The sequence below is a fragment of the Dasypus novemcinctus genome, chromosome 3 (assembly GCF_030445035.2).
Source record: "Dasypus novemcinctus isolate mDasNov1 chromosome 3, mDasNov1.1.hap2, whole genome shotgun sequence".
Taxonomy (NCBI): Eukaryota; Metazoa; Chordata; class Mammalia; order Cingulata; family Dasypodidae; genus Dasypus; species Dasypus novemcinctus.
In genome coordinates this window covers 2,921,951-2,938,766 of record NC_080675.1, presented here as the reverse complement: position 1 = coordinate 2,938,766, position 16,816 = coordinate 2,921,951, and the positions used below count along the sequence as shown (strand labels likewise).

At 44.0% G+C, this 16,816-nt stretch overlaps 1 protein-coding gene across 12 annotated transcripts in view; it reads left to right on the top strand.

Moving 5' to 3' along the window:
* The window catches only part of TRAF3 (TNF receptor associated factor 3), a 161,935-nt gene that overhangs the window by 135,682 nt on the left and 9,437 nt on the right, over nucleotides 1-16,816 (top strand). For 9 of the 12 annotated variants that reach the window (XM_058291321.1, XM_058291339.2, XM_058291306.2 and 6 more), the window contains 3 exons: nucleotides 1,195-1,269; nucleotides 2,944-3,036; nucleotides 7,010-7,150. In XM_058291321.1, coding sequence (XP_058147304.1) covers nucleotides 1,195-1,269; nucleotides 2,944-3,036; nucleotides 7,010-7,150 — 309 coding nt within the window. The remainder of the gene's footprint in view (nucleotides 1-1,194; nucleotides 1,270-2,943; nucleotides 3,037-7,009; nucleotides 7,151-16,816) is intronic. The other 3 variants (XM_058291349.2, XM_071213663.1, XM_071213664.1) reach the window with 1 other exon arrangement.

Sequence of the window (16,816 nt, the reverse complement as noted above, 5' to 3'; positions counted from 1 at the left end):
CTTGATTCCACTGATGGTGCTGAGAGGATATAGTTTCCGATTCACTTACTAACTTTAAATCTGTGAATTAAATGTTACCACGTGCCCCACCGTGGTGGGCAACCTCACGGCCTTGGCCGCTCCCCCACCCACAGCCCAGGGCTTCCTGCCCAGTTGGCAGGAGCAGGCCACACGTGCTGGGCAGTGCCCAACACTGGGTGTCTTCTGTAGCACAGGAGGCGGGTGCAAGCCAGTGCACCAGGGGGCTGCTGTCCCCTCTGTCCCGGTACTGGTGGGCCAAGGAGGCGGCGTGGCGGCAGACCTCCGCCACAGGCCGAGCGCCCAGCCGCTGGCGCTCCCCGCACGGCACCGGCCAGGGCCTCGTTGTTGCCATCACTGCGCTCTAGCCCTGGAGCTTCCTCGTGAGGATTTCTTCAAGAAAGGAAGGGACTGTTCTTGAGTTGTCACTTAATGCACAGCACTGTGTCTTTAGAATAGTGTCATTTCAATTCCCTTTCCTCTGGAGGGGGCAGCACAGGTGGTGTTTACTTCCCAGGTAGCATTTAAACGGAATGAGGGGTTTTGCTTGAAGAACGTGGTTTCCTCTCCTCAGTCCTCCTCTTCTCTTCCATCAGTTAGAGGGGACAGTGGGAAGACTCGTGTTCTTAGAAGAATCTTAGAGGCCTTTCAAATTTCAATGAATTTGTGTCCATAGAAGGGGAGAAAAAAATATTTTTAGAAGGAGGAAAACCTCATCTATCTCCAGTTTCCACGGATATTAAGAGTAATGGTACATGGTGTAAAACTGCCTTTAAATCTCTTATTTTCGTGTATCATATATTAGATGTGTGACTCAGTTGCATCCTGAATGCTTTATATTTTTTGTGTTTCATACAACTTTTGTTTATAGTCCTTAAATGTGCTTTTCAGTTTACGTTTTTTTTTTCTTTGTTTAATTCTGGCACTGCAGACAGCATGTCACATTTTAAACAATTTGTTCTAAAGAAACTGCAAGTTTAAGAAATGTTACAGTAACCGTATTTCTGTATACTGGTGTATATATGTGCACACGACCCTAGGAGCAGGTGGTGTTTCCTCACCTGCGGCTGCTGAACAGCCTTGAAAGTGCGGCCCGGTGCTCGCTGTGCCCTGAATATGTTTGAACATTGTCATGCAAACGTTCGTGCCACAACTCACGTCTCTTTCCCGTTGCAGTTGAGTGCACACTTGTCAGAGTGTGTCAATGCCCCCAGCACCTGTAGTTTTAAGCGTTATGGCTGCGTTTTTCAGGTCAGTATCTCCGACATTTGTCCTTCCAGTCGCTGACATTCTGCAATGAGAGAAAGTTATTCTATTAACATGTTAGCATGCAGGGTCTGGACTCTCTTAATCTCTGTCTTGAATCCAAAACACCCTGTTGCATGGATGGCGGTAGCCGCATGCAGCAGGCGTGGTGCTTGCTTTCAGTTCCCGTGGTGTTTAGAGATGTCAGGTAGACACCTTGGCTGAGGGAGAAGTCAACCTTCTTGTGTTGAGAACTACCTGCATCGAAAGCCAGCTAAGAAGCTGAACAAATAGGAATGCCAGTTTGGGGGTTTTCTAGAGAGACTGTTAGAGAAATTTTGGCTATTTGAATATAAGCAAATAACCAAATAGGCATAAATATCAAATTTGAGCAGCGTGTGCATCACTGCCCAGCAGTAAGGGTCACACACGTGTGTGTACTGGCGTGTTTTACCTGTGTGTCTGAGCTGGCTCTGACTCAGACCAGAAACAGGGCCACCTCCTGGCTCAGAGCAGGCAGGACTCTACTGCTGCCACACCTGTCGTGTGAGAAACCGCTCCTGGTATTTTTTTGTTCATCTGGTGGTTTTTGGCATGCCTGAGATGACTAGTAAATCTGAACTGAGTTTTCATTTAAACATATACCGTAATGCAAAAGCCCTCGAGAGGCAGTATATATTACACTTAAAGTTCTATGTGACTTTGTGTAACACCAGTACATTATCATGAAATCAGTCTAGTGATATTGGCATCCAGGCACTTGCTTAGAAAGTAAAGCACTGAGGAGTTTAAGACTGCCTGGCCTTCCCTTCGCTGTAGTCCGTAGAACAAGCCGAGCCTCCACTGCTGTTCCGTCTTCTGTAGCACCATTCATTCTGTGTCTGTGCATATATATGTTTATATATGGCAGCACTTATATCAACATATATATATGGATATTCTCTGTACAGAGTATATATTTTGGAGATCATGGAAATACTTTCTATGGCTTGGTAATTTTCCAGTATCAAAATAAATTGTATTTTTATACCAATTATTTCCTTAAATATACAAAGTACTATTTCATGTGGTTATCGTGAACTCTAAAATGGTCTACATCTCATATACTCTGTACATTGTTTATGTTTGTATGTAACTTTCTAAGTATACTTAGAATGGTGAGGAATGATACATTTTCTGATAGCCCTGTGGTTGAACTAAGAAATTAATCTCATAAATTTTTTTGAATCCTACTTTGTTTACATTTTTACTAGACTGCTGTAGCAGCAACTAGTTGTAACTGCAGATAGCTGAACAATATCCATTTATACTTTCAATGACAATAGTAATAATTCATAAAGTAACAAAGCAGATGATTTTAAAAGTGGTTTCTTGTATTCCAAGTGTGAGCTGTTGCTTGGTAGGAAGGCCCTGACGGTGTGAGACATGCGAGCAGGAGCTGGCAGTTCTCACGGTAGAAGCAGCGCCCTCTCCCAGCTGTCGTGCTCCTTGCTGTCCTCCTCGCCTGCACGCAGTAGGCTGGGCGGCCCAAGTGGACCTTCCCAGGCTCGGGGACTGCACGCTAACTTGTCACAAACAGCACCCCCTTCACGCTTAGTGCTGCTTTAGTCTCGTGTCAGTATTGCCGGGCTTCCTAGCAGTGGGCGACTGGCTTAGGGTGTTGCACCTTTGTTCCCACAGGGCACCAACCAGCAGATCAAGGCGCATGAGGCCAGCTCTGCAGTGCAGCACGTGAACCTGCTGAAGGAGTGGAGTAATTCTCTGGAGAAAAAGGTACACCTCACATGCACCTTTTCTTCTTTTGTTAACTTTTAGTAAATTACTTCAAACTATTTAGAGAGTAATGGATTTTGGAGAAAAGAAACAGCATCAAGAAGAAAATGTCAAAAAGAAAATTTTCTTTGTGTGCTTTGAACACAAGAATGGAAGTGTTTTGTTTTGTTTGCTCTGTTTTTTGGGTATTAATTGCCAAGCAAGTTTACAGAGCTTTTTCATACCATGCTGTGGCATCTTAGTGCTGGAAATCTTTTTTTTTTTAATTTAAAGATTTATTTATTTATTTCTCCACACACACAAACCCCCATCTACTCTCTCTGTGTTCTTCTGTGTCCACGTGTATTCTCATCAGGCAGCACGGGTAATCTGTGTCTCTTTTTGTTGCGTCATCTTGCTGCGTCAGCTCTCCGTGTGTGGCACCACTCCTGGGCAGGCTGCAGTTTCGCTCAGGGTGGCTCTTTTTGCGCAGGGGCCACTCCTTGCATGGGGGACACCCTTACACAGGGGCATCTCTGTGCAGGCTGGCACTCCTTGGGCGCAGCAGCACTACTCATGGCCAGCTCACCACACAAGCCAGGAAGCCCTGTGTATCGAACCCTTGGACCTCCTGTATGGTAGGCGGGTGCTCTATCTGTTGAACTACATCTGCTTCCCAGCGCTGGATATCTCGAGTGCAGGCAGGAGTACACGGGCATGCCTGGTTGGCTCTGAGGTTTGCAGTTGTCTGTGATCTTGGGTTGTGCTCAGAGCCCAGTCTCCCTCTGATTCCGTACACAGCATGTGGTTTCCACTGAGGTCTGCAGCGCAGGGCCATGAGCCTCGGCTCTGCCTCTTCTCATTTGTGCTCTCAAGGAGGTGAGCATTGCCCCTTCCCTGAGTCCAAAGTCAAAATTGAAGTTGTTTATATTTTGTTACAATAAGAACTTTTTTCTCATTATCAGATTATTGTGTTAGAATTTCTTAGGTTGTTTTGTTCATTTGTAATAGAAAATAGAACATTTGTATAGGTTCAGAAAAAATGAAAGGAAAACTTTTATAAATTTTTTTCTTTTTAAGGTTTATTTATTTATTTCTTGTCTCCCCTCCCCACTGTTGTCTGCTCTCTCTGTCCATTCGCTGTGTGTTCTTCTGTGTCTGCTTGCATTCTCATTAGGCCGCTCTGGGAACCAATCCTGGGACCTTCCAGAGTGGGAGAGAGGCGATCATTCTCTCGCACCACCTCAGCTCCCTGTTCTGCTACATCTCTTATTGTCTCTCCTCTGTTTCTCTTGTTGTGTCATCTTGCTGCGCCAGCTCTCCACATCGGCCGGCACTCCTGTGCGGGGCAGCACTCCTGCATGGGCAGCACCCCCGCATGGGCCATCTCACCGCATGGGCCAGCTTGCCTTCATTAGGAGGCCCTGGGCATTGAACCCTGGACCTCCTATATGGTAAATGGGAGCCTGACTGCTTGAGCTACATCTGCTTCCCTGTTTTATAAAATCTTGATTTGAGGGAGTAGATATGACTCAAGCAGTTGAGCGCCTGCTTCCCACATGGGACATTCTGGATTCAGTCCCCAGTGCCTCCTGAAAATAAAAAAAAACAAGCAAACAAATGAAAAAATCAACCCAGGGGAGCCAGTGTGGCTCAGTAGTTGAGTGCTGGCTTCCCACATATGAAGTCCCAGGTTCAATCCGCAGCCCCAGTACCTCAAAAAAAATCTTGATTTTAAAAACACCCATTTTAAGTTAAGAGAAAACGAGTGCCCACACCAAAAGGGGTCGAGCTAAAGGATGGTCTCGGCAGCAGAGGATGCACATTTCCCCCCGCGGTGTGATGCTGCCTGTGCACCTGGGGAGCACACCTGCCAGGTAGCCTTGTCACCACCTGACCCATCAGCCAGAGCCCAGGTCTGCTAGGACCCAGGACTTGTGTTTTTTTATTAAAATACATAAAAATTTAAACGTTTAAATGCGGGAAAGTCCTGAAATAAAAGAAATTCTGAGAGTTTTACATGGTGTGATGAGTGTTGGTTGCTGGTGCTGCTCACACTCAAGTGGTTGATTTGTTACCAAAAAATTGCCAGTGATTTTGGAGATATTACTGAGATTTTCTTCAGAAGTATCTCTTTTAGAGGTATGAGAATAAAGAGTCTGGGAATTCTATCCATCTTTGACAGATGGGAATTAGTGAGTTCTAATTTTAGAAAAGAGAAAAAAGAAGCTGTGGTGCTCCATCTAGCCTGTTCTTAGTCTAAGTTGATCACTTGGGAGTTTGTGGACATTTGAGATATTATATAGTTTAGGACAGAGTGTCATTTTTTTCCTAGGTAAAATCTTAGCAAGGTGAAGTCATATTTTGCCCATGAAACATTGCAAGTTTTGTATTCCTTAGTAAACACATATTTGTTTTGAAATAAAAAAGAATGTGCTTGCATCCTAAAATGCGTCTTGCCTTAGAAAATTGTGTTGCGTGTGGAGAGGGCCGCTGTCTCTAGGCTGGGTTAGTTTTTAAATGAAAGCATCGGGATTGGCTCTTTGCCCAGCCAGTTTGGTCCTGAGATGCCACCCTAGTGGCCATTGGCCACGTCAGCCGTCGTGTGCAGTAGCTTTTGGGGAGAGTCAGCGTCATGATTCCCAGCGGGCACGTTGCTCTTCTGGGCGCCACCACCTAGACGTAGGCACCTTGAGCGGATGGAGGGTTTTTTCCAGAATGAAGCCTTGAAGGAGCCGCCTTTGAACTACTCTCACCCGGGGGTTGGAGTTGGGGTTGGGATAGGGGTTGGGCCATGTGTAAATTGTTTCTTGGGAACTAATTATTTTTCTGGAAGAGATTTTGAAAAGGTCAGAGGTGAGCTTGGAAAAGAAACGCGCCTGGCAGGCCCTGCCTTTTGGCTCCTGCGGGCCCCACTGGCCGTTGTGCTGCGCTTCTGTGGATCTCCTGAGTGGCAGGCCTGGCCCGTCCTCGCCACGGCGCCACGGTGCTCTTCCCTTTGGGCCCTGGATGGAGGGCGCTCAGGGCGACAGCACACTCTTGTCATGCTCCATTCTCCTGCGCCGTCCAGCCGGGTAGCAGGGCTTTCAGCCGGCAGGGTGTGGCTTGATGGGAGATTGTGAAATAATTTAGTGGACTGTAACCGGCATTTTTTCTTAATGAAATAGAATGAATCAGTGATTAAAACAAGTTTGGTTTTGTGAAACCTGTTTTTCAGGTGTATGCACGCAAGAATTTTTTTATTAGTCTGTTTCCTGGTCAGAGTTTGGGAACTTCTGGTAATGAAAAGTACCCCCTCTTTCTGAGAGAATTAGCTACTGTAATTTGCCTTTCCTTAATTCCTGGGAGAGATTCTGGAAAACACAGTATACAGGAGTCCCTGTGAAATGACCAGGGCTTCATTTCCCTATGAAGGAATTTGTTTTTTCTGGAACCCTTCTTCCAGCGAGCTAATGAAAGGCCTATAAGGTGAAACTTTAATTACTATCATCATTGCTGTTAGTTTTTATATATATATATATATATTTTTTTAAGATGTATTTATTTTTTATTTATTTCTCTCCCCTTCCCACCCTGCTTGTCTGTTCTCTGTGTCTATTTGCTGCATCTTCTTTGTCCGCTTCTGTTGTCGTCAGTGGCACGGGAATCTGTGTTTCTTTTTGCTGCATCATCTTGTTGTGTCGTTTCTCCGTGTGTGTGGCACCATTCCTGGGCAGGCTGTACTTTCTTTGGCGCTGGGCGGCTCTCCTCATGGGGTGCACTCCTTGCATGTGGGGTTCCCCTGTGTGGGGGACACCCCTGCGTGGCACGGCACTCCTTGCGCGCATCAGCACTGCGCATGGGCCAGCTCCACATGGGTCAAGGAGGCCCGGGGTTTGAACCGCGGACCTCCCATGTGGTAGACGGACGCCCTAACCACTGGGCCAAGTCCGCCACCTGTTAGTTAATATTAAAGCCACTTTTTGTTGGATTAATTGAAGAATTTCTCTTTCAGGTTTCCTTGCTGCAGAATGAAAGTGTAGAAAAAAACAAAAGCATACAAAGTTTGCATAACCAGATATGTAGCTTTGAAATTGAAATTGAGCGGCAAAAGGAAATGCTTCGAAATAATGAATCCAAAATACTTCATCTACAGGTAAGAAATTTAAGGGTATTACTGGATTAAAATTTAGAAGAGCATTCTGCTCTCTCCTTTAGAACCTCTTTAATGAGGGTTTGAGCTGAAGTACTGGTTTTTGTTGTGCAGAGAGGTGGCAGCTTTGTTTCTCTTGGCAGTGGTAGAGGATTCCAGCGAGGGCATGAGGAATGGGTTCTGAGGGGCCTTTCCTCTGGAGCAGGCCTCAAACTCCCATGTCTGAGACCTGGATCCAGTGCTGGGGAAATAAAACTTAGAGCCAGGGTTTTTTTTAATGAATTTTTGTTATTTGTGATTTCATATCATTCAAGAGTAGTTGTAATAAGTGAAGTGAAGCCAAAGTAGTTTGTTCTGAATTTTTGGTGACACACACACACCCCACTGAATTTCACCATTGTAATCCAGAGGTACCTCCAAAAAAGTATTTAAATAAACCTTCGGCACTCTGAAGAAAAGGTAATTGCAAAAGTGGGCCTGATTGGAATGTCGCTCCTTATTTCTCTTATCAACACGTGTCTTCATTGGCTGCTTCTTCAAGTGTATTATTTGTGTAGATACCAGCTACACGCCAGCTTAATTGCCTTCTGCATTTGTTATAATGAGTCCCAGTTGTTTTATGCACACCTGTGGAAGAATCGCTTTTAGCATCATGAAAATGGATTTTTCAGTGCTTGTGCTTATGGTATGTTTCCCTAAATTATCTGGAAGAGAAAACTTTTCCAATAGTGCAGGGGTGCAGGGTCTTTGAGACTGCCTTTCCTCACATTTCAGCATTGGAGGTGAGTTACAATTGCCTTGAAATGCACAAATTAGCGTTCAAAGCACAGATTAGCTTCCTTTGTGCAGGTACATGTTGGAGCTACTGTGGGCTTGGTTCTAGACCACTGTGGTAAAGGGAGTCACAAGAATGTTTTTGTTTCCCAGCGCATATAAAAGCATGTTTACACTATACTGTAGTCTGGTGAGTGTGTCATAGCATTACATACCTTAATTCAAAAATACTTTATTCCTAAAAAATGCTAACCATCATCTCAGCCCTTTTGGCGAGTTGCAGTCTTTTTGCTGGTGGAGGGTCTGGCCTCCGTGTCAGTGTCCGTGTCAGTGACTGCTGACTGACCAGGGTGGTGGTTGCTGGAGCTTGGGTGGCTGTGGCAGTTTCTTAAAATAGGACAAGGAAGTTTGCTGAGTCGATTGATTCTTCCTTTCATGAAAGGTTCTCTGTAGCACGTGATGCTGTTTGATAGCATTTTACCCACTGAACTTCTTTCAAAATCAGTGAACCTCCACCAGGAGTAGATTCCATCTCAACTGCTTTTTTTGCTTGTCCTAAGAAGAAACTCCTCATCTGTTCAGGTTTTCACATGAGGTCGCAGCAGTTCATCCACATCCTCAGGCTCCACTTGTAATTCTCGTTCTCTTGCTCTTTCCACCACATCTGGACTTACTTCCTCCACTGAACCCCTCAGCGTCATCCATGAGGTTGGATTCAACTTCCTCCAAACTCCTGTGAATGCTGTTATTTTGACCTCCTCCCATGAATCACAAATGTTCTTAATGGCATCTGGAATGCAAATCCTTCCAGAAGGTTTTCAGCTGACTTTGCCCAGATCCATCAGAGGAATCACTGTCTATGGGAGCTATAGCCTTACAAAATGTATTTCTTAAATAGTAAGACTTGAAAGTCAAACTGTCCCCTTGATCCATGGGCTGCAGAATGGATGTTGTGTTAGTAGGTGCAGTCATATTTTTAAAGGTGTCTCTTTTTTTGAGAGTAGTTCTCAACAGTGGGCTTAAGATATTCAGCAAACCATGTTGTAAAGAGAGATGCTGCCATCCACACTTCGTTGTTTCATTTATAGAGCACAGGCAGAGGGGATTTAGCATTATTCTTAAAGCTCTCAGAATTTTCAAAATGGTAAATGGGCATTGGCTTCTACTTAAAGTCACCAGCTGCATTAGCCCCTATCAAGAGAGTCAGCCTGTCCTTGGAAGCCAGGCATTGACTTCTTTTCTCTAGCTACGAAAGTTCTAGATGGCATCTTCTTCCAGTGTAAGTCTGTTTTGTCTACACTGAAAATCTGTTGCTTAGTGAGCTATCTTCATCAGTGATCTTAGTTAGATCATCTGGGTAACTTGCTGCAGCTTCTACATCAACACCTGCTGCTTCACCTTGTACTTTTATGTTATGTTAAATCTGATGAACCAACCTCTGCTAGCTACAAACTTTTCTCCTGCAGCTTCCTCACCTTTCTCAGCCTTCACAGAATTGAAGAGAATTAGAGCCTTGCTCTGGATTAGACTTTCACATGGAGGAATGTCATGGCATGTTTACTTTTCTATCCAGACCACTAAAACTTCCTCCAAGTCAGCAATAAATAGTACTTGTATTAGTCGGTCAAAGGGGTACTGATGCAAAATACCACAAGTCTGTTGGCTTTTGTAAAGGGTATTTATTTGGAGTAGGAGCTTAGAGATACCAGGCCATAAGCATAGGTTACTTCCCTTACCAAAGTCTATTTTTATGTGTTGGAGCAAGATGGCTGCTGATGTCTGCCCGGGTTCAGGCTTCCTGGGTTCCTCTCTTCCCAGGTCTTTCTTCTTTCTGGCCTCAAGAGTTCCTCTCTTCCCAGGGCATGCTTCTCTTCCTTCTGTGTGCTTACTTCCCGGGGCTCCAGCTTAAGACTTCAGCATCAAACTTCAACATCAAAACTCTTAACTTCAAAAACCCTTCAACTCTGTCCTTTGCCATGCCTTTTATCTCTACTGACATAGCCCAATCAAAGCCCTAATCATAATTTAATCAGGTACCGACCAGTTTACAAACATAATCCAATATCTGTTTTTGAAGTTCATAACGATATCAAACTGCTACACTCTACCCTCTGAATTCCAAAAAGACATAACAATATTAAAACAAACTTGAAATCAGTTACAATGCAAGTAACTAAATTCTGTCACAATCAATTTAAAGAAATACAGTTTGTCTTGGGGCAAAGTCCCACTTGGATATAGACTTCTGAAATTACAAAACAGTTTATCTGCTGACAATACACAAATGGACAGAAAAAGGATAAACATTTCCATAACAATAAGGAGAAATTGGGAGGGAAGCATGAGTCATGGGTCCTTTACATTTCAGTAAATCTGCAGGACATGCTTCATTAGATGTCAAAGTATGAGAGTCATTCTTTTTATTTTTATTTTTACTTTTTTTAAAGACATATTTATTTATGCCTTCCCTCCATTGTTTGAGCCCACTGTCTGCTCTCATGTCTTTTCATTGTGTGCTCTCTGTATCTTTTCATCTTTTTTAGGAGGCACACTGAACCCTGGGCCTCCCATGTGGTAGGTAGATACCCAATTGCTTGAGCCACAGTTGCTTCCCTGAGAGTCATTCTTAAGATGATGATTTCTTCTCCTTGGTGCCTTATGGGAACCCACCCTTTCCACAGACTGGCCCAATGTCCACTTTCTTGGTTCCACCCTCATCGAGTATCTGGGTGTCAACCAAGCTCTAGACCTCACCCTCCAAGAGTATTGAGGTGATTGCCACACCTTACCCAAACTTTGGGTTAGCGTCTCTTAGGCCCCTGGTATAGTACAGTAATGTGGAGGCAACATTCCCCCTAACCTTCAGCATACAGGCTCCACCCTCTTAGGACAGAGAGTTTACCACCTGGCCTTCCCTAACCTTTAGCACACAGGTTCAGCCCTCTCAGAGCAACAGGTTGACCACCTGGCCTTCCCTAATCCATGAGGGACAGGTCCACCCCTCTCAGACCTCTGGGATGCTGACCTTAACTGCCCTAATCCTTGAGGAATGTGCTTCACCCTCTCTGTACCCTGGGTCAGCAAAATTCTCCCGAAACATCGGGTGGGAACATCCACACTCTTCAACTGCTGGGGCAGTTGTATACATGGGTTGGGTTCCTCTCTTGGCCCAGGGTGATGTCTTAATTCCAGATCTCAGCTTCCATGGTTTTGCTCTTAAAACTGTTTCTCCTTCAATCTCTCCTTACCTTGTCCCTTTTAAGCCAAGCTAACAGCAGTTTTGTTCATTCATCCCTTTTAAGCCAAGTAAACAGCAGTTTTGTTCATACAGCTCTCTCAAAAACCTTGTTGGTTTAGCATGCAAGAAGCAGGGGTCCAAGCCACCAGACAGTAAGACTTTCCACAAGTATTTCTGAGAACAGCATCTTCAATCCTGATTTACAAGTTCCTAGATTAGTGAAGTCCTCCAGTGGGGCACTTTCATCTGGGAGCTTGATTTCCAGAGGCTTGGAATTTCCAGAATCAGTTTCTGTTTTCTTTGTGCCTGACAGTTCAGTCCTCAGTATATCTCTCTTGTCTAGCATTTTGCTATAAGCGGCAAGGAGAAACCAAGCTGCATTCTCCAGGTTTACTTTGGAAATTTCTTCAGCTAAATGCCTAGGTTTGCCATTTTCAAATTCTGCCTTCCATAAAACACCAGGAGTTAATCTTGCTGAAGTTCTCTGCAACTTTAAAACACAGATCGCCTTTCCTCCAGTTTCCAATAATAGTAATATCATTACTTTTTTTTTATTGAATTATTGAAGTACATACATAAACATACATAAACAATAAATGTATAATACTAGTTGTGAACTTACAAAATAAACATACATAACATCATGCAGGACTCTCATAACTCACCCTACCACCGACACCTCACATTGTTGCTAAACCTTTTTAACTAATGATTAAAGAGCAAGGTCAAAATATTACTACTAACCAAAGTACTTTTCCCCGAACCAACCCTATTATTATCTTTATATCATTTATATATGAACATACATAAACAAGTGTATAGTAAAAGTTGTGAACTTACAAAGCAAACATGCATAACATCATATAGGGGTCCCATACATCATACCTCTACCAACACCTTACATTGTCGTGAGACGTTTTTTACAAATTATGAAAGAATATTGTCAAAATCTTACTACTAATCATAGTCCTAATCTTACATTTGGTATGTTTTTCCCCCAACTCACCCTATTATTATTTTTTAAATATAATTTTTTATGACAAGTTGTAAACTTATAAAACAATCATGCACAGTGCAGAATTCCCAAACAACACCCCTCTATCAACACACCACACTGTGACGGAACATTTGCTACAGGTAAGATAATATCATCTGATTGTTACCATGTCCACAGTGTACATTTGGCTCACATTTTCCGTACTGCCTCATTATCAACACAGTACATCTTTCACATAGATGCAAGAATATTATATTATTACTGCTAACCACAATCCATAGGTCACTCCAGCTGTATTTTTCCATGTTTCTCCACATTTCCAACACCCTGCAGTAGAGATGTACATTTGCTCTCGCTCACAAAGGACACCCTTGCATCTGTACCATCAACCACAGTTCTCATCCACCTCTTGGTTTACTGTGCTATTCAGTTCCTAGATTATTCTCTAGCATTCTGTCAATTGGCATTTATATACCTAGACTGCCATTTTCATTCACATCCCCATTTATAAACCAGCTTTTATTCACAATGTGTTACCGTCCACTCTACACTTTTACAGTAAAGCTAATTAGAATTTCTACGTACATTAAACATCAGTAGTCTACTCAGTACCCCTCTTACCTCCTTTAAGAATCCACCACTTACCACCAGGTCCTGAAGATATTTTCCTACAATTTCTTCTAGAAGTTTTATGGTTCTTGCTTTTATTTTTAGGTTTTTGATCCATTTTGAGTTAATTTTTGGATAAGGTGTGAGATTAGGGATCCTCTTTCCTTCTTTCAGCTATGGATGTCCAATTCTTTCAGCACCATTTGTTGAATGGATTGTTCCGCCCAAGCTGTGTGGGTTTGACAGGCTAGTCAAAAACCACTTGACCATATATGTGAGGATCTGTTTCTGAACCATAAATTCGGTTCCATTGTTCTATGTATCTGTCTTTAGGCCAGTACCATGCTGTTTTTATCTCTAAAACTAGATAATATGATTTTAAGTCTGGAGATGAGCCTTCACTTTTCCTTTTTATGATGTTTCTGGCTATTCAGGACCCCTTACCCCTCCAAATAAATTTGATGATCTTGTTTTCAACTTTATTTTAATGCTGGTGGAATTTTTATCGGGATTGCATTGAATTTGTGTATTAATTTGAGTAGAATTGACATCTTAACAATATTTAGTCTTCCAATCCATGAGCATGGAATGTTCTTCCAGTTATTTAGACCTTTCTTGATTTCTTTTAACATTGAGTTGCAGTTTTCTGAATACAAGTGCTTTACATCCTTAGTTAAGTTTATTCCTGACTATATGAGTTTTATCTGTCATATTTTATTTTCACCGCTTTTTTAACACTTTCAGTTACTTTTATTGATCTAATCTTCATTTCTAGACTCTCTTCCAGGCCTCTCTCTCCTGTCTTTTCTTTTCAGGCTCTAGCACACCCTTTAGTATTTCCTGAAAATCTGGTCTTTTGCTTAGAAATTCTCTCAGTTTCTGTTTATCTGTGAATATTCTAATCTCGCCCTCATTTTTGAAAGACAGTCTTGCTGGATATAAGATTCTTGGCTGGAAGTTTTTCTCTTGTAGTATCTTAAATATATTAGACCACTGTCTTCTTGCTTCCATGGTTTCTGTTTAGAAATCAGCACTTAATCTTATTGGATATCCCTTATATGTTATGCAATACTTTTCTCTTGCTGTTCTCAGAATTCTCTCTTTGTCTTTGACATTTGACATTCTGACAAGTATGTGTCTCGGAGTTGGTCTATTTCGGATTTTTTTGGATGGGAGTACATTGTGCTTCTTGGACATGGATATCTAAGTCCTTCCCTAGGGTTGGGAAATTTTCTACCATTATTTCTTCAAATATTCCTTCTGCCCCTTTTCCCTTCTCTTCTCCTTCTGGGACACCCATGATACGTATGTTTGCATGCCTTTTGCTATCATTTAGTTCTCTGAGACCTTGTTCAATTTTTTCCATTCTTTCCTTCATCTGGTCTTTTGTATATTCATTCACTTTCAGAGGCCATTTCATTAAGCTCACCAATCATTTCTTCTACCTCCTCAAATCTGCTATTATATGATTCCAATGTTTTTTTAACTTCATTTATTGCACCTTTCAGTCCCATAACATCTGTTATTTTTCAACATATGCTTTCAAATTCTTCGTGCTCATCTGTTGTCTTCTTCTTTTTTTTTTTTTTAATTTATTTAATTCCCCTCCCCTCCCCCGGTTGTCTGTTTTCTGTGTCTTTTTGCTGCGTCTTGTTTCTTGTTTCTTTGTCCGCTTCTGTTGTCGTCAGCGGCACGGGAAGTGTGGGCGGCGCCATTCCTGGGCAGGCTGCTCCCTCCTTCGCGCTGGGCGGCTCTCCTTATGGGTGCACTCCTTGCGCGTGGGGCTCCCCTACGCGGGGGACACCCTGCGTGGCGCGGCACTCCTTGCGCGCATCAGCACTGCACATGGGCCAGCTCCACACGGGTCAAGGAGGCCCGGGGCTTGAACCGCGGGCCTCCCATGTGGTAGACGGACGCCCTAACCACTGGGCCAAAGTCCGTTTCCCTGTTGTCTTCTTAATATCCTTAATCTTTTTAGCCATCTCATTGAATTTATTAAGATTTGTTTGAACGTCTGTGATTATTTGTCTTAACTCCTTTATGTCATCTGGAGGCTTTTCTTGTTCCTTTAACTGGGCCATATCTTCCTGTTTCTTGGTGTGGATTGTCATTTTTTGTTGGTGTCTTGACATCTGCCTTACTAGGGTATTTATTCTTCATGCAGTTTTTCTCTTTAGCTTAGGGCTTCCTGCCCTTTCTCCCTTACTGGTTATGCAGAAGGAGCCAAACATGTAGTTGGTGCTGTAAGCTGTGGAGCCTCAAGCTGCCCTCATTGCGCCAGGGACCAATGGAGCTTCTTCCAACTTTCTCCTTTGCCAGGGGTAGTACAGCGTCTCAGCTGTACTGTGTGGGATAATACAGGCCTAGTCTGTAGTTGCCCAGAGAGACTGATGAAGCTTCATGCCCCTTTCTCTCCTGCCTGGGGCAGGGATGGAGCTGTAGGTGTGGGCAGTAATCTATGCATTGTGGGCCCAGGATGACCGCATTTGCCCAGTAGACTTCTGATTATTCAGTCTATGCCAGCCAAAGATACCTGCAGCTATCTGGATAGAGTGGTGTGGGGCCCGCCAGCCTCCTTCCTGCCAGAGGTAGGGCTGAGGCCTAGTTTAGGGCTGCAGGCCAGTCTGGGTGAAAGAACCCGGTTCCTACTGTCATTGTGATTTTTGGTCAGCCTGGGTTCCCCTCAGGCTGGGGGCGAAGTCAAAATGGCGACCACTGGCCTCTTCCAACTTGGACAGATTCACACCCCAGCTGTTCCCAGGGTTATGTCTTAGCCAACTGAGTCTACCAATCAGTAGCTGAAATTGGTGGCCAACTGTTTCCTCCTCCCCTGATTTTGAGAAATGGAGCTTCCAATTCCAGCCTCAGAACAGCTCCTTGGGCAGTTTGTGCCACCAGAGTAGGATAATCACCGGCCTCCGTGGCTTGGCCGGTACTTTCCCAGAGAGGCTGGCACAGTTTCCCGCAACACCCTCCCTGCTAGAGGTGGCACTAGGGCCTAGGCTAGAGCTGCAGTCTGATCTGAATGGAAAGAAGCTGGTCCCCACCAGGACTGTGATTTCTCAGTCCGCCCCGCTTCCCTTTGTGCCAGGCGCAGAGTAAAGATGGTGGCTCCCAGCCTCTTTCTGACTTGGACAGGCTCAAGGTTGAACTGTTCTCAGGATTATACTGTAGCCGCTGAATTTACTCCTCAGTAGCTGAAATTGGTACCCAACTGTCTCTTCTCCCTCATTTTTGGGAATTGGAGCTTTCAATTCCAGCCGTGGAACAGCTCCCGAGGCGGCTTGTGCCTCCAGTGGAGGATGGGCACCAGCTTCTGTGGCATGGAGCCTCTACTTATGAGTCTTCTTTGCAGATGGGCAGCCTCCTCCTTCCATTCCTTCAAGGATTTTGCAGGATGCCCTTCTGTCCTCCTGGAGCCCCCAAGCAGGTGCTTCAGCCAGCTCCAGAGAGCTCTGGGTGTTTACTGACTGCCCTGGAGCAGGAGCTGACTCTAGGAGCTCCTTACTCCACTGCCATCTTGCTGGTTCTCTCCTCTCTCATCATTTACTTTTAAGGCATAATAAAAAGTCTCTTCAGCATCCGTATTGCTATCAACAGTCTCTTCAAAGCAATCCAGGCCTTTCCCATCAAGCATCTCACAATTTTTCCAAAAAATACCCCTTACCCTTTTATAAAACCATTCCAGCATCTTGTTGACTGCAGAAGGACTTCCCCACTTCTTGGTACCGAATTCTGTATTAGTCAGCCAAAGGGGTGCTGGTGCAAAGTACCAGAAGTGCGTTGGCTTTTATAAAGGCAATTTATTTGGGGTAAGAGTTTACAGATACCAGGCCATAAAGCATAGGTTACTTCCCTAACCAAAGTCTGTTTCCACATGTTGGAGCAAGATGGCTGCTGACGTCTGCAAGGGTTCAGGCTTCCTGGGTTCCTCTCTTCCCAGGGCTTGCTTCTCTCTGGGCTCAGGGTTCCTGTCTTCCCAGGGCTTGCTTCTCTTTCTTCTGTGTGCTTACTTCCCAGGGCTCCAGCTTAAGACTTCAGCGTCAAACTC